The sequence below is a fragment of the Aricia agestis genome, chromosome 1 (assembly GCF_905147365.1).
Source record: "Aricia agestis chromosome 1, ilAriAges1.1, whole genome shotgun sequence".
Taxonomy (NCBI): domain Eukaryota; kingdom Metazoa; phylum Arthropoda; class Insecta; order Lepidoptera; family Lycaenidae; genus Aricia; species Aricia agestis.
The window spans coordinates 10,553,290-10,579,994 of record NC_056406.1 but is presented as its reverse complement, the minus strand read 5'-3'; the positions used below and the strand labels follow the sequence as shown (position 1 = coordinate 10,579,994).

At 37.0% G+C, this 26,705-nt stretch overlaps 1 protein-coding gene across 1 annotated transcript in view; it reads left to right on the top strand.

Moving 5' to 3' along the window:
* Positions 1 to 26,705, top strand: part of LOC121740154 (neural cell adhesion molecule 1-B-like) — a 367,043-nt gene that overhangs the window by 287,742 nt on the left and 52,596 nt on the right. Inside the window, exons 11-14 of the mRNA XM_042132808.1 lie at positions 2,962 to 3,154; positions 4,506 to 4,609; positions 5,322 to 5,463; positions 14,089 to 14,243. Coding sequence (XP_041988742.1) covers positions 2,962 to 3,154; positions 4,506 to 4,609; positions 5,322 to 5,463; positions 14,089 to 14,243 — 594 coding nt within the window. The remainder of the gene's footprint in view (positions 1 to 2,961; positions 3,155 to 4,505; positions 4,610 to 5,321; positions 5,464 to 14,088; positions 14,244 to 26,705) is intronic.

Sequence of the window (26,705 nt, the reverse complement as noted above, 5' to 3'; positions counted from 1 at the left end):
TGGGATAAAAAGTACCATATTATATGTCCTCTACCGGGACTCAAAGTCATGCCAAATTTCAGCAAAATCGGTTCAGTGGTTTGGGCGTGAAGAGGTAACAGACAGGCAGACAGACAGATAGACCGACAGAAAGATACACAGACAACATTCGCATTTAAAATAATATTAGTATGAATAATAATAATTAAGTAACATACCTGACCCTCAGTGCTTAAAGGCCGTTGATTTAATAAGCAGATCCCTTAATTTTGACGCACAAAATTCAGGTTCTCGTTAAAACATATTTACGACAAGCTTTTGCCCGCGGCTTCGCTCGCGTTAAGAAGTATTATTATATACAAACTTTTATCCCCTATTTGAACCCCTTGGGGTTGGAATTTATCAAAATCCTTTCTTAGCGGATGCCTACGTTACAACATCTACCTGCATGCTAAATTTCAGCCCGATCCGTCCAGCGGTTTGGGCTGTGCGTTTATAGATCACTATGTCAATCAGTCAGTCACCTTTGAGTTTTATATATATAGACGAGCTTCTGCCCGCGGCTTAGCTCGCGTTAAGAAGTATTATTATATACAAACTTTCATCCCCTATTTGAACTCCTTGGGGTTGGAATTTATCAAAATCCTTTCTTACCGGATGCCTACGTTATAACATCTTCCTGCATGCCAAATTTCAGCCCGATCCGTCCAGTGGTTTGGGCTGTGCGTTGATAGATAACTATGTCAATCAGTCAGTCACATTTGAGTTTTAAATATACAGATTTACCAAATTATGATTTACCAACAATATTAATTTTATTCTTATACACAAATAAAGTTGTCAGAACACGGTACAAAATAAAAACAAATTGGCTCTCTAACCCATCAAAATATATGAAGGTACGTTTAAGAGACAGTTACGCCACCGCATTTTCTAGAAAATATTTTTTGGAGACCTTAGATATTTTTACCTACGCGATAAGACTTACAAATAGAGTTTTTATATATTTTCTATTATATAATATTATGTTCAACCGCTAGGATGTGAATAACTTGAACTTGAACAATATGTTATTTTATTTATATAAAATATCCCTAGAATAAATATTTATTATTTTCTTCAATGGCACGTGTTTTATCTTTGTTATACTCTTTATAAATATAGTTATAAAGAGTATAACAAAATTAAAAACAAAATTCTCGTGTCACAATGTTAGGCCGCGTACTCCTCCGAAACGGCTTTACTGATTTTAACCTTTTATATGCATATTCAGTGGGTCTGAGAATCGGCTACTGGGTACTTTTTATATCGATAAGTGCATTTGTTGAAAAAATAATAGTAAATTATTACAACTCGAGACTGACGGCGACTATGTTTGTGCGACGGGATAGCGATGGACGTTGCCATGGTGATATAGTTATTTAGTCACTTCAATAAAATACTACGAGCGAAATACTTTTAAATATGGAGATAATTTAGTAAGGATTTTCATTCGACATACAACACTTAATACATGGGAGAGCCATGCTTCGGCACGAATGGGCCGGCTCGACCGGAGTAATACCACGTTCTCACAGAAAACCGGTATGAAACAGTGCTTGCGCTGTGTTTCGCCGAGTGACTAGTGAGTGAGTTTACCGGAGGCCCAATCCCCTACCCTATTCCCCTCCCTACCCCCCTATTCCCTTCCCTTCCCTTCCCTACCCTCCCCTATTACCCTATTCCCTCTTAACAGGCTGGCAACGCACCTCCAGCACTTCTGATGCTGCGAGTGTCCATGGGCGACGGAAGATGCTTTCCATCAGGTGACCCGTTTGCTCGTTTGCCCCCTTATTTCATTAAAAAAAGACATACAACACTATTAAATATTAGATCGATTACTACGGTGCGCAGAGTGCAGGCATCTGTTCTGGCATTGATAGTAGTAATTCACAGATGCTCCATCATCGTGTTACCAAGTTGGGCGAGCTAGCGCCATTGTCTGCTATTGACTGATGACCATCATAGTTTCCCGATCCGTTGTATCCCGATCCGATAGTACATTGTTAGATATACTTACAGCGGCGTGACTACGAGTGCCAATCATCTGCAATGTACACCAAAATCCCAGCGACTCTGTGGCCGTACCACGAAACCGTTTTGAGACTTAAACAATCGTACGAGAATGCCGCGTCCTTCTCTAACAAACGAGAAATGACGTTGTTAGAGCAGGACGCGGCATTTTCATTCGATGTTTGAGTCTCAAAACGGTTTCGTAGTAGGCCTACTGTTTCGTAGTAGGCCTACTGTTTCGTAGCTTGATATTTTTATATGTGGGAGAGCCATGCTTCGGCACGAATGGGCCGGCTCGACCGGAGAAATACTACGTTCTCACAGAAAACCGGCGTGAAACGGCGCCTGCGCTGTGTTTCGCCGAGTGAGTGAGTTTACCGGAGGCCCAATCCACTACCCTATTCCCTTCCCTACCCTCTCCTATTCCCTTCCCTTCCCTTCCATCCCTACCCTCCTTTATTACCCTATTCCCTCTAAAAGGCCGGCAACGCACCTGCAGCTCTTCTGATGCTGCGAGTGTCCATGGGCGACGGAAGTTGCTTTCCATCAGGTGACCCGTTTGCTCGTTTGCCCCCTTATTTCATAAAAAAAAAAAAAAAAGATATCCTGCCGTAAGTTAGTGCAGCGGAAAAGTAAGCAAAGTCCGACATGTGTGAAGAACGGATAATCCTCAGTAACCAATATCTATACTGCGATGCTACATGCGAAAGTGTGTCTGTCTGTCTGTCTGTTACCTCTACACGCCCAAACCGCTGAACCAATTTTGCTGAAAATTAATATGAAGATACTTTGAGTCCCGGGAAAGGACATAGGATACTTTTTGTCCTGGGAAAATGTACCTGCGTGATAAACGAATTTTGGCGCAACGGAGTTGCGGGCGTCATCTAGTTTGTTGTAAGCGACCACAATTTCAACACGTTCGTATTTTAGATGCGCCGTCTTGCCGCAGCGGCATCGGCGTGACGGTGGTGGGCGCAGCACGGGGGGAGTCCGTGCCCATAGTATGCGAGGTGGACGCGGACCCCCCGGCCGCGGTCTTCAAGTGGAAGTTCAATAACTCGGGGGAGACGCTCGACGTCGCTGCAGACAGATACACCTCCAACGGCAGCGCGTCTAGTCTCAAGTGAGTATGTTGCTCAAAACAGTGTTTGAGTGTGTTGACTCAGACAGTGTGAGCGTTGAGTGTTGTAGAAATTCAAGTCATCATCAACTTAACGAATTATAAATAGACTTCTGTAAAACACATTCAGTTTAATACTTATTTGTGTAAAACTCTGTATAATCAAGCGAATAAAATTTTGAACATCTATCCTCAAACAAAAAGAAATTGCAAACAAACTGTAACACAATGGCTCTTGAACCTTAATTATAATGAAACTGAAAATCTAATTAATTCAAATAATAACTAACGTAATTTAATTTCTAAATGTACAACTTTTTCAACATACATAATATAAATCCTGATAAAATAAAAGAAAAATATTATATTATAAACGTATTTAATACACACACACACACACACACACACACACACACACACACACACACACACACACACACACACACACACACACACACACACACACACACACACACACACACACACACACACACACACACACACACACACACACACACACACACACACACACACACACACGCACGCACGCACACACACACAGACGCATGCTTAATACTAATAAAATATAAACTATTATAATTTATAATATATTACAAGTTTTAGAAATGTTAAATGTATATTCAATATTGATGGACGCCTGGTGTCTTAAAATACAAGCAGGACACTGCTTAGTTTGAGACTCCAGTCTCCCCACAAACTCTGAATTTCTTTTATTGTAATGAATTAATGATATAAGTGTAATATTATTATTGTGGTGAGAAAAATAAATAAATTATTATTATTACTTTACTAAGGGTGGGTTGCACCAACTTACTTTAACTATAACTGTAACTTGAACTTTAACTATAACTACAGTGCAAGATGTCAAATCTTTGGTTAAGGACGCCTTAATTAACGATTACCATTCGTGAAAATTTACTATGGCTCAAAGTGTTGTTATAACAAATATTTTTTCCGTCGATTTTTACGGTTAATTCAATTTTTTATACTCTCTGTCCCATGAACTGTAGTTTTAATAAAAAAATAAATGCAACAGACATCTATCAAAGTCTGTGGTTAAACTTAAGGTTAAAGTTATCCTTAACTATAACCATAACTTTGACCATTACTGTAACTATAATCACGCCTCTGGTGCAAGTTGCAACCCACTCATAACGTCTGATAGTATAAATAGAGTTCTGTTAATATTTAAAAAAAGTCTAGAATATTGAAATTAAAATTTCTGAAATGACAATTCGGTCCAAAAACAGCATATTTTTGGTGGTACTTACTCGTATATCGGTATGTGGTTATTATATTTTTAATGAACTTATAAGCTGACGTTTCCCTCTAGATACACACCAGTGGCTGACTTGGATTACGGGACGCTGTCGTGTTCAGCGTCAAACGAGGTGGGCACACAACTCGCCCCGTGCGTCTTCCAGATGGTCGCTGCTGGTAAGAGATCCCATTTTTATATTTAGAAAGTTCTGCTGGATGGCTCCACGTTCGAAAATTACTTCGCGGTTATTGACCAACGCCAGACGTGGCGCGCGCTTATTGGCTTGGCGTGTCGAGTCGAACAATGAATTGTGAATCAAGGCCTGCGGGGCTAAAATGGTCACATTTAGCAATTCCTCTCAATTTTCAGCAAATGAATTGTCAAAACTGTCAAACTGACAAATGTCAAATCAGTACAAAAATACAGAAATGAATTGCAAGCAGAGTTGCATTTTGCGATTTTAGTTTTTTTTTTTTAATGAAATAAGAGGGGCAAACGAGCAAACGGGTCACCTGATGGAAAGCAACTTCCGTCGCCCATGGACACTCGCAGCATCAGAAGAGCTGCAGGTGCGTTGCCGGCCTTTTAAGAGGGAATAGGGTAATAGGGGAGGGTAGGGATGGGAAGGGAAAAGGATAGGGGATTGGGCCTCCGGTAAACTCATCCACTTTCTTTGCCGGTTTTCTTTGAGAACGTGGTATTTCTCCGGTCAAGCCGGCCCATTCGTGTCGAAGCATGGCTCTCCCACGTTCATGAATGAATCATAATATTATGATTCATATCACGATTCTTCAAAGCGACCACTTTAGCCCCGCTGTACCTGAAAAGAAACAATTTCTTTAGCTGACCCTCTGATATCAGTCACGTGATCCAAGACTGCTTCTACAGGTAAACCGCACGCTCTCCGCAACTGTACGTTGTGGAACCAGACAGCGGATTCGGTGGAGGTCTCGTGCGTGGCAGGCTTCGACGGCGGCCTGCCTCAGCACTTTCTCCTGGAGTTGTACTCTGAGGACGATGACAAGCCCAGGTGAGTCATGGGACAACAAGTTGGCTTGGGTACAAAACTATATTATACAATATTTAATATTGCATAAGGCAGGCACTGTCCGAAGGGGGGAGGGGGGGGGGGGGGGGTCACAGAGGAAATCTAAGGCCAAATTGAAAAATCTTAAAATCTTGCTAAATAATAAAAGGAAAGTTCTCGTTATCCTACAGCGATAAATTAGTGTAGTGACTAGTGAGTGACCCCCCCCCCCCCCCCTCCAAAATTTCTGGCTGCGACCGCTCCTGGTGTAAGGGTTGGTCACTATTCACTGTGCGTGCGATTGTAATATTTGTCGCTAGAGTTTATAGAATTTAAAACTGAAACTATTATATCGAGTTAGTTTTGAAAGTTTTATAGTATAAGGTAGTAAAACTATTTCTAAATACTTACTCATATTTAGAAAACTTATTCTCGCCAACTTTATATCACATTTCGACGTTTAGCTGCGTGTATAAAAATCCATAAATACTCGTTAATTAGCAGCTAAGCCGGCAAGCCGCACGAGCTAATGAGGTGTATTCGTTCATAATCGACCGCCAACCACTCCGTCGTAATGAAGCGCACTATTATACTAATAAGTGACGCTATCTGCGCTTTCAACGTTGATTATTTACCTATTTATAGGAAAAAAATGATGGTCGATTGATTTCTTTACATATTTTGCAAATCGTTCTTTACCATTTTTGAAAATATTATGAACTAAAATGTTTTTGATGATTGTTATTTTATTGATACAGGGGGTAACAAAATTAAGTGATAATACTTTAGGGTGTTCCTTGTAGAGAGTTCACCGTGAAAGTAGCAGCGCTGAATGACCAAAATTTTTTTTCACTTATGTTTGGGGAAACTCGTGACGCTCGCCCTTGCCCATACAAAAGTGAAAAAACAATTTCGTCTTTCAGCACGGCTACTTTCACAGTGAACTCGTACGTACACCCTAAAGTATTATCACTTATTTTTGTTACACCCTGTATAATTATATAATAGATCACAAGACTAACATTAACTTGACATAACCCATACAATTAACGTAGGTCGCCATTTGCCTGCTATTTAAATTTCTCTGACGGTATATACTAATTAGCTTTTCGATTGAGATCAACTTGAACGCACGTTTTAAATTTATAGACAAATGTCTATAAAATAAGCTTGTAGAAAACCCGCTTAAAGCGGTAAGACCGCCAATTTGCTCTCTGAATCTAACAATTAGTTTAGATAGAGCTGTAAAGATTTATTATTCAAATAACTAGATAACTTTTCGACCGCAACCGAAACGGGATTTCGAACAATTACAATACATCACTTCTAAATCAGTATCCGAAACAAAAAGATAGGCTCAGAATTTACCGTTCGGGTTCAACAATCAACCCATGGGAACGTATTGAGATTAAGGCGAAAAAGGTTTTTGTTCAAGTGAAATAGACAACCGAGTTTATGCTTTTTACTCTCGTTGGTTCGTGAAGTAACCTAAATATAAAAAATACGGCGTTTTTTATCCGACTGCGTCAGAAGGGGAGTTATGTTTTTCGAGAGCATAGGTATGTATAACAATTGTCTTATACAGAACATGTAAAAGTACGCTCTCTAGCCTGTAGGTCTACTACTAAATTGTTTTGAGACTCAAACAATCGGACGAGAATGCCGCGTTCTACTCTAACAACGTCATTTCACGTTTGTTAGAGTGGGACGCGGCATTCTTATTTGAGTCTCAAAACGGTTTCGTGGTACGGCCCCTGAACCCCTTTAAATGGCTTTCAGCTTGAGATATTATGTAATTAGGTTCATGTTTACTGTTGTCAGTGATAGTGATTACTGAATACTTATTTTAAAAAAAAGTCAAATTTTTGTTTAAAAATAGGTAATACTAAAGTACCTGGATGACCGAGCTTTGCTCGGTATAGCAAACACTCATTGACTTCGTGTTACTTAATAACGCCATCTACTGGTCGTTAAAACAATTAGTTGCCAACAAAATAGTAGGTATTATTATTCGCCAATAGATGTCAGGAAGAGTCATATTTTTCAGTTTATCGATTATCGATAAAACACGAATAAAAAGACATTTTCTGAAAATGATTCCTAGCTAGACCGATTTATCGCCCCCGAAACCCCCTTTAAACTAAATTTCATGAAAGTCGTTGGAGCCGATTCCGAGATTCCAATTAAGTATATATATATACAAGAATTGCTCGTTTAAAGATATAAGATAAGATAATGTTGGTATCAAAACTAAATGTAACGTAGTGCCAAAAGTTACGAATGCGTTGGGTACTTACAATGAATATTTTTGATCACTATGATAATAATAACACTTTTTTAGACAAAGGAACTTCAAGACAGCAAATTGGATGCAAAAATTGTAATATTATTGTCTTAACTCAAGAAGGTACGCTGCAAGTCGTTTGCAATTGTATTCATTATGGATCGCAGTTCATTAAAGAGCCTCAAGGACTACAGTGAAATAAAACACGAGATATTTCAATTATTCTTAGAATATAAAATCATTTCATTAGTAAGAGCAAGTAGCCACTTAGACTACAGCATTTCTTCGAGTGTCTCTAGAGGCAGCATCAAGTATCGTAGACTTTAATATTCTAGATTTCTTAGTGTACGTTAAAAAGTTTCTGCCACTTGCTTTGTATTTTTTGTCTAGTATTTAAAAAAGTGCCGACTGCCGTGTCGTAAGTCTATCGTAGGGTCAGTTCACACCAGCAGCCGACATGAGACACATTCATTCATCACATTGGAACTAGATCCTGTGGCGGTACCCACAATTCGCCTAATATTCCTGCATCGCGCTATCGAAGTTTCGGAGAACGGCAAGATATATACAACGTCTGAAATGACGTCAGTGGGCTTCGGCCTGACCGAGCATGCTATCTCGCTCGGTCGGAAGATCTTCCTTTTCGGCCGCCACTAACAACGTTAAAAGCCTAAGAATATTAAACAATATACATAATATCTCTAGTAATAATATAATTATAAATATGAAGAATTTGTTTAATTGAACGCGTTAATTTCATTTTCATTTTTGAAAAATTATTTCATTTATCGTGGAAGGCTTTATGTCATTACGCTAAGAGATAAGAAACAGAGGAAAATGTGGAAAAACGGCAAAAGTCATAGGATATTTTTCTGGGCTAATTTGTCTGTAAAATTCCTTATTGACGCGGGCAAAGCCGCGTGGAACGTTTAGTGTAATAATAATACTCGTATTAGGGTCATTGATTTTGATAATATAGATAATGTTACCAATACCAAAACTGTTAAATTAAGAAATACAGACTAACACATTTTTGCGTGTATTGGCCACTTTGAACTACTTTAAAAAAATACAACAAAAGAAATAATATATTGTACAGGATTGTACATGTGAAGCCCGAGCGCACTGTCGCAGCAATTAAATATTGACGCACTAGTCTAAGCGCAGGCCCCTGCATTCTCGTATATCTTATATCTTTAAACGAGCAATTCTTGTAAATATATATATTTATATATATAATCTCAGAATCGACTCCAACGATTCTCATTAGTATATAGGGGGTTTCGGGGGCAATAAATCGATCTGGCTAGGAATCATTTTTAGAAAATGTCATTTTATTCGTGTTTTATCGTATACCAAGCAAAGCTCGGTGAAATAGCTAGTTCAGTATTATAGCCGAACATACTTAGTGCTGGTGAAATTAATTTGAATTTTATAGAGTTTTACCAAGTACCTACGCATAATAATAAAAACTGAAGATGGGTTTAAAATAAATAGCCTGACGTTACAAAACTAGAAGGTGTGATCATTTTTAATCATGTAAGATTTAAGAATATCTCGTCATTTATTTACCTTTATTCATCTTTGCGACTTGGCAAAAATGAAAGCTATGTAGATTTCTCATCATTATTTAAGAGAATGTTCTATTAAATAATTATCAGGTTGATTAAAACTCGTGTTTAAACCTGTTTAGTTAGTTGTATTTGTAATTAAATGATGAATTTTGAAACCTAAATTTGAATAGACAGAATAAACGAACAAGTAGTAATTAATATTTGTATTAGTTTAACCGAATATGAATCTAATAACAGCAATTACTCAAAATAGTTTATTTGTTACCTGTATAATGTATATTTAACTAAAATCAAACTACGCCAAATCAGTTCGAACACAAACTACAAATAGACATAAATTGAAGTGTTTAGGGATTACAGTGTTGATTTTCATTAAAACAGTAACTGGGACAGCTACTGGACACTACACGGAATCTTTAGATTTTACTGAAAGTTAGCATCAGAAGCCAATGATTCTAAAGACCATGTTATTAATGTGTGTATAGAAACTGTTTCAGCACTGCTACTTTCTCAAGAAACTCTATACAAGAGACGTATAATAACTATAATTTTATACCCAAAAGTATAATAACTTTATTTTGTTTCACCTGTATATAATATTATACAGATGCAAACAAAGCAAAGGAAATATATTTTTATTAATGGCTGAAATTCCGGAGAACGTATGTAATTGAATCCGAAGCACTTCATCAGGCTTACGGTAATTATTAATGGTTCTTATTTATTTAAACAGGCACCTCGGAAAATTCAAGATGTCTGCCGTGTGTAGTTAATCTCGTCATAACAACCTCCATCAAGTATTAACCACCGGAAATACTGTTAGCGTTACGTCCGCCTTAATTACGTCATCATAATTAATGCTCCGGTTCCCGGATGAAATGATACGGCGTACAAAAGACCTGCTCCTCTGTAAATATATTATTAGTGTACATTACCGTGTAGTATAGATTATGTGAAGTGGGCTCCCATCATCTTTTTTTTTTTTTTTTTTTTTTATGAGATAAGGGGGCAAACGAGCAAACGGGTCACCTGATGGAAAGCAACTTCCGTCGCCCATGGACACTCGCAGCATCAGAAGAGCTGCAGGTGCGTTGCCGGCCTTTTAAGGGGTAATAGGGGAGGGTAGGGAAGGGAATAGGGGAGGGTACGGAAGGGAATAGGGGAGGGGACGGAAGCAAATAGGGGAGGGTAGGGAAAGGAAAAGGGTAGGGGATTGGGCCTCCGGTAAACTCACTCACTCGGCGAAACACAGCGGAAGCGCTGTTTCACGCCGGTTTTCTGTGAGGACGTGGTATTTCTCCGGTCGAGCCGGCCCATTCGTGTCGAAGCATGGCTCTCCCACGTCAAATCTTGAGACTTGCTCGTCGTCACGACGTCGAATCGAATCTCAAGATGTTCTTAGCAGTGTAACTCAAATATACGAGAAGTTAGAATGGCATATGTGTTTTAAATACAAGTAACACTTTCAATATTATGTTACATACCAAATTTCAGCTTTCTAAGACTTCAGGAAATACATACTCTATAACAATTTACATGATCGGTGAGTCAGTGACAAAATTGTGGGTTTTTGGACACCTATAAAATCTAAAGTATTATATATTAGCTACGATGTTCAAACTTTATGTATTTAATTATTATACTCATTATCTTAAAAATTTCAATTATCTGGCATTATCTAAACCAAAGTTACGAGGGTTAAAAAATACGACGAAACGTTTCCGGAAAAGGTAGGTAGGCACTTCGCTTGGTTTGTCTTGGCGGGGGCACTACCGTGCCCCCAGATTGTGTAGCTCTACGAACTATAAATAGTAAATACATAGCTTTTAGTTGTATGATGTTATATTTAGTTTATTAATTAGGTGCATCGCGGATATCGTTTATTGAATTTGTTACATAATTTGTATATTTGAATAATTAACTATGTTCATTATATTTTATTACATCCTTATTTTACTGGTAAATATTATCTATAACTTTTCAAGTTATATACCATAATTCAAATTTTAACACAACTTACCTTAACTAGCTATTTAGAGGCAGGAATCAATGGGTACCAGACTATTCTCAGTTTAATATTTACTCCACCAAAATAGCCCGTGTAAATATTTACTCCCGTGTAATTAATTACCTCATTCATGGATTAGAAGTTGGAAAAACGCAAAACCAGCTTACTCTTATATTAGGAGACAGTTATACTCGAGTAAAATTTTACTCCAGTTTGGTCGAATCCGCCCTAAAAGTTTTATAAAAAATAATATACAACAATGTTTATTTATCCTAAGCGCCTTCACTCTCGAAATAATGATGTTCATCTGCCCTCCGTGTTTTAGGCAACACTTATCCGAGGCGTATTATCATAGCGAAGGTACCTTCATATAAACTCTCGTTAAGGGCTATTGTCCGCCGCCCTCTGTCGCGGCCCTCCGCCCTGCGCCCTCCCCGCATTACGCGAAACCCTTTTTCACCTCATTACTCTGAACGAGCTTAGTGCTTTTTATCATTATCTTAATATAATGAACGTGCTAAAAACTTCACATAAAACGTACGACAAACCTAGGGGCCCTTGTCAAATGATAATGTTATTTAAATGTGCACAAAACGTCGAAACCTTCTTGAGAAAAAGTATTGTACGAGCATTTTATTCTTACGACTAAATGCTGAATACTTGACTACACTAGACAACAACAGTATACGACTTGAAGTAGAAAAAATTAAATAGCCCAGAATATTATACTCAGAAACATAAAAAATCTCGTGTCATATTTTATAGTATACGTGGCAAAACAACGTCTACCGGATCAGCTAATTAAGAGCGGGCTGTCAAATTTTGCCTTGTTTTCTAATAAGTATTAGGTACGATCCCGGAAGACATATTTTGACTCAAATGAAATTGAGATTTATTTAACCATTGTACATTTATCTGATATTTAGCTAACCGAAAACACGATTCACTTATTTTGACTCGATAGTTTTATTTTTCGAAATAATGAATCTTTCTGGGCTTTTTATAAAATATCTGTTACACTTATTGAGTTACTATCATTAAATAACTTGCACTACTACAATCACACACTTGATAAAATAATAGCCAAAGGAAATATTAGTACTTATTGTATTTAATTTTTAAGTAATCATCAAAAACATTTTAGGACTTACGACCTTTACTTTCGTGCTATCATGCGGGAACCGTTGTTACGCAATATTGTTCACTATTAGCTGCAGCGTAAAGCACTTTGCGCGGGATCAGGATTCTTGGAATCATTGTATCACGATTGAAGAATAGCGGTGTGTGTAGCGGGCTAGCGTTTTGACAGTAGGCTCTTAATGAATAAAATTATATTGTAATGACTCATAAAATTGTTAATAACAGTGTTTTATAATAGCTCTGTTGTGCAGCCGGGGTTATCCCGTATTTATTGCTCGACAATACGAAACTCCGCCCGATGGGCAGTTTCATACAAATTACAATTTTACGATCAAGCATAAATACCTGTATTCATATAGGTTTTTGTGAAGACGGCTTTTGTTGAAAACGAATAAATGTTTATGATTTTTTTATAACAGACATTATTATCTTGCAATTTTATCACAGTATAAAATATTAAAGTCTAAACCTTAACAGTGTGTGGGTTTCAGTTAGAATTATTATGTAGATAGTTTAATTTTACGTTCAAATTAAAACATTTCTTGTATAAGTCAAATACAGTACAACCGCTTTTCACTTTCACTGAAACTGTCCAAGCTAAACATATTTTGCGTCTTAACAAAACTGAATAACTAGAACAATAAGGTTACATCGCCAAGACAAAGCGAGCGAGTTTAGTTATTTCAAGTGCTCAGTTAGCTGAGGCCCGCGGGATCAATTCTGATCCTGATGCCTTACCTCTAAACGCTCTTAAGTGTCTCTGTTATAACATTACCCTATTATAAACGGAAGTTTTTATTAAAAATATTCTCAAATGTTACAGTAGAGGATAAATTTTAAATTTTACTGCAAAGACTTAGCAAAAGTCAAAAATCTTTATGTTGGATTCGAAATCAGAGACCTGACTATTTTGGTAGGTTTCCGTGCTTCGTTACTACAAAATTATTAGAAATTTAAATGGCTATAACGTGGAATACATTCAGAATGGCTAAAGCATAATATAAGAAGTATAGTTTCTAAAATAAGGCTTTATATACTCGAGTGTGAATAGAACAGTAGAGTCTAATAGATAAGACAAAATTTAACTAATGAAAAAAAAAGAACTACATAAATCTTAAATATATGTATAGTGTAAAAGTATTAAATATTATATTTCCGTTGTCTGGTACCTGTAACACAAGTCCTTCAGGTACTTAGCACGGGGCCAGACTGACGTGGTGTAAAACATCCATAGATATTTTAAATTATTTAGCAATATTGCGCGAAATACAAAAAAAGTTACCAGCCTCCTCTAGGCTCCCAGTTGCGCGATGAGCCATTTTATGATGATGCTTGCAGATTACTATGAACGTGCCACAAAATATAAAAGTGCAAATGGTTTTCTCAATTACAGTTTTTACATAATTACTATAGTTAGTACTTTAAGCCTGTAGCCATGACTTTTCTTTATCGCTTCTTCATAGAATCGCCGATCAAAATGTATGGAATTGAGATTAGATGAGTCGAACGTCAACGCCGTGTTAACGAACGCTTATGTCAAGTCCATACATTTTGATCGGTGATTCTATAAAGAAGCGATAAAGAAAAGATCTTGGCTAAAGGGCCTGTTCCATCTGTTCCAGAGTAAACCTAACTTCGGAGGAGCCGTCGTGGACGGTGCGCGGGCTGGAGTGGGAGGTCCGGTTCCGGCTGGCCGCCGTCGCCGTCAACAGCAAGGGCCGGTCACCGGTCGCCAGGCTCGACGATCTGCTCTTCAGAGACCCCGAGAAGAGAACAGGTTTGGTGATTTTAATTTTATCAGAATCACACCTAGAGCCTCTAGACGTTTTCTTTATCATTTCTTTATAGAAAAGCGATCAAAATATCCATACATTGACATTACACGAGTCGAACGTCAAAATATTTCTATCGAACGTTGGTGTCAATTCTATACATTTTTATCGGCGATTTTATAAAGAAGCGATAAAGAAAATGTCTTAGGTAAAGGGTCTTAGGTAAAATTATTTAGTACTGTAGGAAACAGCTCCTTCCGAGAGTGAAAATCTGAAACTCATACTATATTATTTACCTAACATGTACGTTTACACCTAAAGTCAGTAACTTTAAATGGCACTACTATACATGTTAAGTTATTTAAGCCTTAAGGGGTATCCTATTGAAAAAATATTTTAAGTATGATAAAACATCATTACTCTAAACTCTAGACTCTAGATTTCTAATGCGAGAATAGGTAACAAGTTTGTTTTCTACAATAATTAAGTTTAATTATTATTTTAATAATTAAGTTAAGAGTCTAATAAGCTCTATTGAGTTATAGTACTAATAATAATTAATAAAACAGACAACAAGTGCATCGTTGGTGGGTGTTAAATGTTGTTTTATTCATAATGCGAAACCTCCAAAGTTTTCGGTAAAAGTTTCCCTGAAATTTACATTTTTCTGTCACGTTTCTTTAAAACATAATATTATCAAGAAACCTGGTAATACATAGTAAGCGAATATCTCTTGGAAGCTGAATATTAAATCACATGTAATAAAATGAAGCACACAAATTGCCTCAAGAAAATTGTACTTAAAATTAGCTTCGATATTGTAAAATTAATATTTTCTAGAATATTCCGCTCCATATGGCTTGCTTGATGGAACGATATTTCCCAGCGCAAGAAAAGAGCTCATATTATCTTCAATTACCGACTAAGGATGTTTACAGACGTTAGAAAAGATCTAAAAATAATATAATTCTTCAAAGGCTTTGACGTGCGTGAAATCCGCAGCTTCATTTACGAAAATAATGTTTGGTCTTTGTTTTACGATGATCCTCGGTGTTGCTAAAAGTAGAGGGTCCATCCCTTAAAGCCTCTAAAATAAAATACGCAACACAATCCATAGCCGGCGATTTTCCGAATCACTCAGCCTAACTCAATTTGTGAGCTTAGGAGTTTCCCGCGGGACGGCGGTTCTCTAAATGGTGGCGCTCGAGCCCTTATCTAGCGAATTATTAGCCGAAGCAAAAACATTAGGAGCCCAGAAAATACAAGGAGCTAGAAAAGTGATGTTTCAAAGTAACAAGACGCGAGCTCGTCGTAGGGCTGCCGAAAATATTTGTTTACGTGCTTAAAATTATACTTGAATTGTGTCAAAAATAAGAAAGAGTCGGAAGGTAAGTTAAAATGATTATACGCAATTTCTTTGTCTTATTTTAATTCAAAATTATTTACTACATTAGGATGGTAAACCTATAATGTTTGTCACTTATTTAAAGACAAAATGTAATAAAAATTGTAAACAGAGCAAGGCAAAGGAAAGTAAATTGACAACCCTACGTTTTGGGGGAAAGTGTCATGACTTCCTATTATAACAACAGCCGCAGCGGAGAATTTCATCCCCTCTCAATAAACAGCTTAACATTTGCCGCTTGCATTATTTAATTTAGCTATTCCCAAACAAATCGCCTGTATATTTATTTAGGCAATTCCGTATCAAATGGGCCGGAGCGTAATCATATGTCGTTTCTGTTTGTTGTTTTAATGGACTGGAGCCTTAAATAAAGATTCTGGGATAACAATATCGGGCTTAAAATCGTATCGTTTTAGTAGGAGTAAACGTAGGTTGTCTTTAAAAACAGCCTGTAGATGATTCAGATTTTGATTTTCGTTTACCGCTTACGTAATGCAAATAGAGCTATAAAACCTGAAGAGTATAGTATAGATAGCTCTATTACCGTAGATGACTTGATATAGTACAGGTATTTGCAGTTTTACATAAAAATCTCGCTTCTATGCAAGTGAGTTTTGAATCTCGCTATGAATTTTATTATGAAATCTATATTTTACGATAGCTTTTATCTTTCGCATTATAGATTTGGAGCAGGAGATACGTTTCTCTAGTTTTATTTATCGTTTTAATGACTCAGTCTAGACGTAATAAACTGTCCCCTCATTAACCTTGGGGGGGTGAAAAAAAGACGGGAATACCGCTAGGGCTGGGGCGATGCTTGCGGGCGCCCGCCTTAAGGTAATCCCATTTTAATTAAGAACAGGCCGGCTTCACCGCCGAGATTAATCAAGAGCCTCTTCTAATGGTTGAGATTGGCTCCACATCTCGGTTAAACTACATCTACGCCTCCGCTTTACCTATTATCTCGTGTGCCTTTGAATATACTTTTTGCGAGCTCTAAAGGAACTAATTAAAAGTTACTTTGACAGTCTCTCTGAAAACGTTCACCGTAAATTGTGAACCGTTCTCCAGGACACCTGAAAGATATTTTTTGCTGCAAGTTTTAAATTATTACTCAAACCGTTGTGATGAAAGTTATTATTCTCGCCGCTTATTATTCCTATCCTATATTAAAAGGTGGAGCTTTTTGCTTATATTCCATTATTAATCACAATTCCTACGATAATTAAATAGATTATTTTCATACATAATATCACAAAATATGCTTTGTTTTGCATTATTGTTATTTATCTTATTGCACTTATGCACAAAGTATGCAAAAGAAAATACAAATATATTACCAAGTAAATATTGCTACAGCTGTTCAATGATTGTCTATATTCTACTTTTAGAATTTCACTTAATATCCCAATTTTTGACAATTTTAAAAATAAACTTGGGAAAAGCAGTTTAGAATTGTACCCACTTTTCAGTAAATGTACTTGTGCTCATACACAATAAACATAAATATTATCCGAACATGGGTGCTATAAAATGATAACAAAACATAACCACATTTCGTAAAACATAGTTAATTTCGACCACCGTTAGCGCAACCGTCGTAGCGAAGCCGTAGCATAGTTTTGAAGGTTGCGCTTACAGTGGCCGCTGTCTGCCACCGAAGCGAGTCTACGAGATGATTTCACAGAATTGCCTATCGGTCACGTGAAGAAATCACTCGAAAAAATAACGTTCAGCCGGGCGGACCTTTAATTTCTCGCCTGAGAAGACGGCGCGAAGGTCCATATGAAAAAAGGTTTTTTAAATCATACCTTTCGTTTCGCTCGACCGAACACAAATTCTATGGATTTCGTTTAGTAATTCTATCAGGGCAACGCCATTGATCAAATAAACAAGAGTGAAATCTTTCGCACCGATTAAACCTTGTTGACGCTATTTTCGTTACAAAAAAAGCATCACGTTCATTGAATATTATGTGTATATTTTTGGAGGTTTTAAAATGTCAAATAACGTCTCAATATTTTACTTATAAATGAGTCTTGGCGTGCTTGTATGCTTTTCCTAAAGGCGAGAGGGCTTTAGGAGCAGTTTACAGCATGTTACGCCATGGAAACCATAATTGCTACCATGTTTTTCGGCGTCATCGCCATCACGGCCTGATATTATATACATTATGAGCCAACACGCAGAGGCACATCATAAGAAACCTTTAGCAGATTTTTTTAAATTCTAATCTTAAGGGCTTTATCGCTAAGCGATTAAGTCGTCCTGGTAGGTTAGCTGACTTTATTGACTTTTTTTTTTTTTTTTTTTTTTATTCTTATTTATTTTATAAGCCTTACATCCTGAAGATTAAGTCGGCTTAAGAGTTACATTTTACAATTATATTATAACAATAACTTTAGGACATTAGGTTTAACATATTATGATTATGGACTATTTTTATAGTATTCAAATCTTAGGCTCAGAGAATATGTAATAAAATTTAAAAGATTGTTACTGTGTTTGTCAGTGAACTCTGAGGCTAAGATTCGATGGAACAAAAAGAGGAGGTCCGCCGAAGAACACCCACTGTCTCTTAAAAATACCAACCTCGGTTGTTCGTTGATTCTACATTCTAGAATTAAGTGTAGGAGGTCCTCCTCCTTCTGACATATTGAGCAGTAGGGATCGTCTCTTTTTTTCATAATGTAATTAAATTTATTAAGCGGGACGTGGTATGTTCGAGTTCGGAAACAAATAATCAATTCCTTTCGTTTGAAATGTCGTGAAGAAAACCAAGGGACGCGCGGTGGTTGGTCTACAATGGATTTATACCAAATACCCTTGTTTTGAGAGCATTCATCGAAATATAATTTGAATTTAGCGTACATGTCTGCTTTGACTTTTGGAAGATGGTCAGTATAGTGAGGTATAACGTGGAGAGGTATACCGTCCCGGAGGGCCTCAGCCGCGAGCGAGTCTGCCACCTCGTTACCCCTGAGGCCCACGTGTGAAGGGATCCATTGTAGACGAACTTCAACCCCGTTAAGTATCAATCTGTGGATACATTTAATAATGAGGTAAGCTTCGTAACGACCGACACCACTGCCCTTAGCACTTGATAACAAATGTTGGAGACTGCTCTTCGAGTCTGTAAATATTACAATTTTAATGTATGGAATCGATTCTGAATAATGTAATGCTTCACTTATTGCTGTCAATTCGACTCCCATTATAGGTATACATGAATTTTCAATTCGAAATTTTGACCCAAAACCGGTAGTATCATCATAAAAGGCGCAACTAGAACCGTCTCCTGTCTTGGACCCATCAGTGTAAAGATGAGTGTGATCAGAATACTGTGACTGAATCATGACTTTGCAACGTTGTTTCAGAACATGAGTGGGTATTTGAGCTTTAGGTTCGTTAACAGTGTTCACTTCGTGTATTATGATCTTATTCCAGGGGATTGATTTAATTTCACGCGAGAGTAAAAATGGGGGCAAAACTTCAAATTGTGACATAGATAAAATGGAATACTGTCTGTAACTCTCGACTAGAAGTGGCAATTGATTTTTGCGCCAGTACCTTGTGCCCAAAATTAATGAATGGTTTAATGCTTTGATTTGCTTTCTTAAGATATCAGATTTTCTAGACGAGAGCCTCAGAAAGTATTTATTACTTAAATACATTCTTCTTAACTTTAAAGGTGTAATACAAAGCTCACTTTCCATTGCAAAAATTGGGGTGTCGCGAATGAAGCTTCCACAAAGGCGCAGACTTTGATTTTGAATCACATCCAACCTCTGGAGGAGCCTAGCACTGGCGTTGCCGAAGATGGTACATGCATAATCAAGACGAGATCGAACTAATGCTATATAAAGTCTTCTTAAGTGTATTGGATGGACACCTCCCTTTGAACTGCTTATGCAACTTAGGACATTAACGTACGGAATACATTTTTGGGCAGTTTCAAGAATATGTTTAGTCCAGTTCAGGCGACCGTCCATCCAAACACCCAAAAACTTGACACAATTTATAACCTCAATTTCAGTGTTATTAATTTGTATACAAATAGTAGGCACTCTGTACTTTCTAGTAAATATACACAGTTTAGTCTTTGATAGCGATATTTCTAATCCTATTTTTTCTAACATAGACATGAATATGTTAAGGCTTGATTGAATGACATTAGCACAAGATTCAAGATTTCGACCGATACAATATAATGCAAAGTCGTCAGCATATTGTGATACTTTAACTATTCTAACGAGTGCGTTGCATAACTTAATGGTATTTATATTAAACAAAATAGATGACATTGGGTCACCTTGAGCCAAACCCTGTCGACATATTCTTGTGATTTCCCTACCATCCCTTAGCCTATATATTAAGATTCTTCGTTTTAAAAAATTTCTAATATAAACACACAAAAGCGGGTCTACGCCAAATTCAAGTAAAGTGGATATAAGTGGTTCAATAGCCACATTATTATAAGCGTTACTTATATCACAGTAAACGCATTAAACGTATTCTTTGTTTACAAAGGCAGTTTCTGTGTCTATAATAAACCTACTGAGATTGTCTTGACATGAAAAGCCACGACGAAAACCCAAAGTGCTATCGTTAAATAGTTTATTATTTTCGAAATGATATTCAAGGCGACGAGTTATCATTAAATTAAAAATCTTACAAAGGCAATTAATAAGTGAGATTGGCCGATGTTTATCTCTTTGAGTACCCGTATCTCTTTTCGGTATTGCAATAAGTTTTATTCTACGCCATTGTTCTGGTATCTCACCTTTTGTATAAATTATATTAAATATATTGATGAGGTGTGTTTTTGCGTTATCCGGTAAGTGACTAATCATAGAATAAGTAATATTATCCAGACCAGCTGAAGTATCTATTCTTTTAAGAATGAAATTCAGCTCTGAAACTATAAACAAATGTGGATTTAAATTATCAGTACTAAAATTAACGGGTGGTAAGTCAACACTATCGGGAGCGAGTTCTGTAATAAAAGAAGTTGCATTACTTTCTGTCAAATAGTCTTTGGGGCTGCGATGACCTTTAAGCCATCTTAGTTTTCTCCATACCTCACTACTGGACATTTTAGAGTCTATGCTGTCACAGAATTGCTGCCATGAAACCCTTTTTGCCAGTCTTATTAATTTTCGTGCATAGACTACTTTTTCTTGGTAAATTAAGTAATTTTCAACCGTACGTGATTTCCTAAAATGTTTGAGTGCTAATCTTCGTTGCGCTACTGCTCTAGATAGGTCTGGATTCCACCAGGGTTTCGGCTTAAATTTATTAGGGTTACTACTGATTTTAATATAAGGAATGTTTTTGTTAGCACTATCGTTAATAATATTTATAAATTTATTGTAATTGCTTTGTACATTGTCTCCAAGAACTAATCCCTCACACGCCGATTTAATGTGTTGTGTATATTCTACCCATTTGGCCATCTTAATGTTTCTTTTCAATTCAGGACTGATTTGAGTACTATCAAACGTCTTAATAGAAATAATAAGGTGGTCACTGCCTAGGGATTCATTAGTAACTTTCCAATCAAAATATAGTGAGATATCAGCACTACAAAAAGAAATATCGGGTGATGTATATATTATATTATTATTGAGCTTAGCGCATCGTGTATAGTCCCCACTGTTAAGGTAAACATAACCATGTTTTAAGCTTGTGTCTGCTAAAAGCCTACCCCGTGTGTCCGTTGTGTATGACCACGCCGAGTGGTGGGCATTAAAATCACCGACAATCAAAGTTTTCTCAGAGAAATGGCTAAACAGTTCGTCGTAATCTCTGACGTTTACTGTGACATTTGAAGGAGAATACACACCTATAATATATTTAATCTTGTTGCTATTACGGATTTCAAGGCACAAAAGGTCAATATTATGATTGTTTCTGGGAAAACTCTTGAGAGTACAACTTAAAGATTGATGGACAAGAATAGCTAAACCTCCATATCCATCTGTTCGGTCCTTTCTATATAAAGAATAACCTACTACATTAATTTTATTTTCGCTTTTTAGCCAAGTTTCTGAAAGAAAGCAAATATGTATTTTCTCAGTATGTAAATAGGAATCTAAATCACTTAACTTTGGTATTAAACTTTGGCAGTTCCATTGAATAATGTTAAGCTTGAAATTTATCAAAACCATTAAACAAAAATAAATAATTGTAAGTAGGTATATAAGTGTAAATAAATTAATGTATATAAAAATGTATAGTTGTATAAAGTATGCTCTGTGTCAACCTAAAAGTGGCTGAGTTATTTGTTTAGGATTTTTATTACCTACATGTAAACGTTTTAGTTTAATTATAATACGTGAGATCCTACTTTTAAGACTACGACTTGTTATATTAGATATCAAGTCTTTAAACATTTCGATAAGGGGGTTAATCTCTTCTGTGTAGCTATAAGTAATATCGGATATGTTCTTAACTCCATATGTGCGTCTGAGATATTCTCTGATCTGTTCTCCAGACAATGGATACGTTTTACCGGAGTCGGCTATAGAAGTTTCCAGGTGTTCCCAATTAATTGAATCTAAATCACGATGAGGCGTTTTCTTCAGTTTCTTCCCACTCTTGGACGTGTAGACCTCGTCTGCGCTAGACTGTGAGGAGTTATCGAAGTCCTCATCGCTGTTTTCTATGTTAGGTATACACTCTTTGTCCTCGGACTCCATGATATCCGTAGTAGTCGTCGTAGATTCAGTAGGTGGATGTGGACGCTTGAATGTAAGTGTTTCCATGGACTCCTGCGTCATTTGATTAAAAATATTCGCGTCTTTAGTGTTGTCCGGGCACTTAGATGCTACGTGTCCTTCTTTCTTACATATAAAACAAGTCATAGTGTCCGAAGAGAAGTATAGCCAGTAACTCATTTCCTCAAAATCAATAGATATTTTGTCTGGGATTCGAGTAAAATCCTCTGGTGTTACGTAGACCTGTCTCCGAAAACTAAGGATATGATTGAAACCTGTTTCATTAAGACCCGCACGCAAGAAAGAGATAGGTGATTGTGGTTTAATATTCAATTCATTTAATTTCTTCTCGATTTCAGTGTGCGGTATAACGGGGCACACGTTAGATATTATTATACGTTTGTTTCTGTTGATTAGCGGCCGGATAGGTATTTTTTCGTTTTGTATTGTGATGTATTTACTATTATCAATGATTTCATCCACGATGATCTTCGAAGATAGGTATGTACAGATTCTGTTGTTTGAAATTCTTGACAAAAAGCGGATTTGAGATGGATCTATGATTTTACCTAAAGCTTGTGCGTAGTCTTTAATTTGTACGTTTTCTAAGGCATCGATGATGATTGCTTGATCCTTTTTAGGGAACATGGTTGTTTGTGTCACAGTAGCGTAACTCGGGGTGGTGTTAAACGTTGGAGAGCTTATGTTGTTCCTGTAGTCAGAAACCGTTGTGAATGTGTTATAGCCTGTAGGTACTCACTTATTGATGAAAACAATCCGATTCCATCTCGTGGCACTCACGGGTAAAAACTCGTAGAAATATAGTTCACTATATTATACCGCTCGCAATACACGACCGATCTCGGTAATAGCTTAACGCGGTATGACTTTATTGACTTTATGCGACCACAAGTTACATGCAATGATGCTGTATATTTTCTGTGACATAGTGTATGTACAGGCCAGTTCCGTCGCTGGACATGCGACGTTAATCGTTGACGCCAGTATTATATCTTGTAATTAAGCCGCCTCGGCGTGTTGCGGTCGCCTCTGATCGGATTACGAAGATTACCAGTCACCGCTACATACATCAGCTGTGTAATTATATGGAAACAAATTGAAAAGTTAGGAAGATGGGAGGTTAAGCATTTAGACTCTGTAGCTTCGTTGGTAATGAATTATAAAAACTTTTTGCTCATGATTTTGTTATTATAATTATATTATAATTATAATAACATAAATTATTTAGCCTAATACTCGCTTTTACAACTAAAACGAACGTCTAGCTCAATCGTGTCAGCCATTTAGGTCTTAGGGTTGATTCAGACCGTAGAATACCTATGCATTTCTAAATTTGACAGATTTCAATTGCATGAGACGTCTTGCGAATCTGTCAAGAAATCCATAAGGTATGTTCACACTATGCGCTTTCGTCTTCAGTTTTCGTCATCTTCTTTCATTCAACTTTCGTTTTGGCGCATTCAATAATCGAACGCGTCAACACAACGCTAACATTGTCATTTTTATTTTTTGGATACGGTCAGAGGGCGGGCATGCGTCGCGGGCACATTTAATTCAGACCTTATGGACTCAGTCATAAGGTCCGCACTTCGTGCCATCTAGTATTGAGTAGGGGATTTATGTTGCCTGTGCTCCCTCGGTAAGTTTCGCTGGTTTGTCGCTAGATGGCACCACGTGTCCGTATACCATGTACCGTAACAATAATTATACAATATAATATGTAGGTATATTGCATACACTTAAATACATAACCTCATCATAAAAGTCCCTCTCCACGTATAGCAGTACTAACTGCCGCATTCAGACATTTAATGATGACTAAACTTCAATTTATTGACGATAAATAATGTATGGGGCTTATGTCAAAATCTTTATTTCATAACAGCCTTACATTACAGCTAAGTAATCGACTATGAGTGCGGTAGTTATTGCAGTTTGCACATTACTGTAGCAAATAATGTATGTTATTGAGATTATTATCATAATATCGACGAAGCTAATATTATGTTACTTTTTTATGAAATAAGGGGGCAAACGAGCAAACGGGTCACCTGATGGAAAACAACTTCCGTCGCCCATGGACACTCGCAGCATCAGAAGAGCGTTGCCGGTCTTTTAAGAGGGAATAGGGTAATAGGGGAGGGAAAGAAAGGGAAGGGAATAGGGGAGGGGATTGGGCCTCAAAAACTCACTCACTCGGCGAAACACAGCGCAAGCGCTGTTTCACGCCGGCTTTCTGCGAGAACGTGGCATTTCTCCGTTTGAGCCGGCCCATTCGTGCCGAAGCATGGCTCTCCCACGAATACTTTGGTTATTACTATGCACCGTGACTCTGATATCTATCGTAATTCGTATAAACAAACAGTTCAATAATAATTTTAGAAGAAGATTGAAAACAAACAGTGGGGCCAGGTATTAGATAGTCGAAATGAACGTACTTTGACGTCGGCCAGAGTAATGGATTTTTCACAACAGCTGGAATTTGTACAAGGGTCTGATTCAAACGCAGGCGAAAATTGAAAGTCAACTCCGACTTTCATCGTTGTTTATCAATCAATATGTAAATAAAGTGAAATGAAATTACTTTTCGTTGCGGCAGCCATCTTTATTTGTATTGCAATGTCAATTATGGGGTCGTAACTTTTTAATCTTGAATGTGACCTACATTTCCGAATAGGTTTGTACATGATGAACAAAAATAATTAGGTACTAAACGATTGTACTTGTAGCCTGTTACATAAAATTAAATTGAAAATAAATATTATTGAATTTTGGTAGAGCCGTCGATCCACAAGTATCACTTGAAAGCTATCAGACTTCACTTAGAATGGAAGGATAGCTATTTTAGTTACGAAAATGAAAACCAATTTTTGGGTTTTTATTTTAAAGATTTCCTAAAATATCAAGTAAGTACGTAATTTTTTGTGGGATGAGGTGGGATGATACAAAAATGCTTAACAGCGTCCATAGGAATTCGCAAACTTACAAAACAGATTTAAAAATAGAACATTTCAGTCCTAGCTGAGGAATGTAGGCGACATTATAATGTGGGTAGGAGGTTAAAATGCAGGCTCAAAGGCGAATTCTGTACGCGTCTGATCTCAACACGGGACACACTGACACATGATATTTATGCTGTGGACGTAGATTTACGATTCTTAAGGCCGAGAAGACGAGGGTCTTTGATGTTGTGTTAGTAGATATGAGGTTTTCGAATACCTTATTTGTCACGTACATTTCACTTGCAACCACTAACGGTTTAGATCTTTGTTGTTGCCAGAATTTTCAATACGGGGGCGACTAAAGCAAAAAAGATGATCTTATAATTCATTTTTGTACTTGATAATAAGCTATGAATTTGAAAGGGTCTGTACTAACGAAAACACGATATCTTAAAATTTTCTCGATAGAAAAAAATCACATAAGGCTTCTAAACACGAATATTTCATTTATTTTCAAAACGATGCATTCAACTGAGTCAATATTCTAACAAATATTATAAAAATATTATATTACCGAGAGACTGTACTATAGAATAAGTATATAAAATATTTTCTTATTTCTTATTTATTGTATAAAATATTGTTTATTTATCGAGTTATTAAGAAAAAACTAACTTGGCGCTAGTTATATTATTAACTTATGATGGACCAATTTTATAGACACAATTGTTCATCGCGTTATCAACTTCTTAGTACGACAGTGTACATTGCAAAAGCACCTGAAAACGAATGTTGCAGGCTTCAATCCGAATAAGCACATCAACACCCGTAGCATGGCTACAGTAGAAATACGAAAGTATAGACAAAAAAGCGGAGATAAACTGAAGGTGCCGCTCCGATCTCTTCACTGCGGCTAGCCGCAATCGACAAAAATTCAATAAAAATGCCACTTTATGACATAGACAGTCTACGTCATAAAATTGGATTTTATTTGAATTTTTAGGACTATAGTCTATGTCATAAAGTGGCATTATATTTGATTTATTGTCGATCGCGGCTAGCCGCGGTATAGATCGGAGCGGCACCTTCAGTTTATCTTCGCTGTTTGTCTATACTTTCGTATTTCTACTGTAGCCATGCTACAGGTGCAGCTCGAAGATATTTAATTGGGTCATCCACTCATATCCCACATATTCTTATAACCCTAGTAGATAACGCCTTCAACTCTTTTTCCGGGATAAGAAGTATCATATTATGTCCTTTTCCAGGACTCAAAGTATCTGCATACCAAATTTCACCAAAATCTGTTCAGCTGTTTGGGCGTGAAGAGATAACAGACAGCCAGACAGGGTGACACACTTTCGCATTTATAATATTATA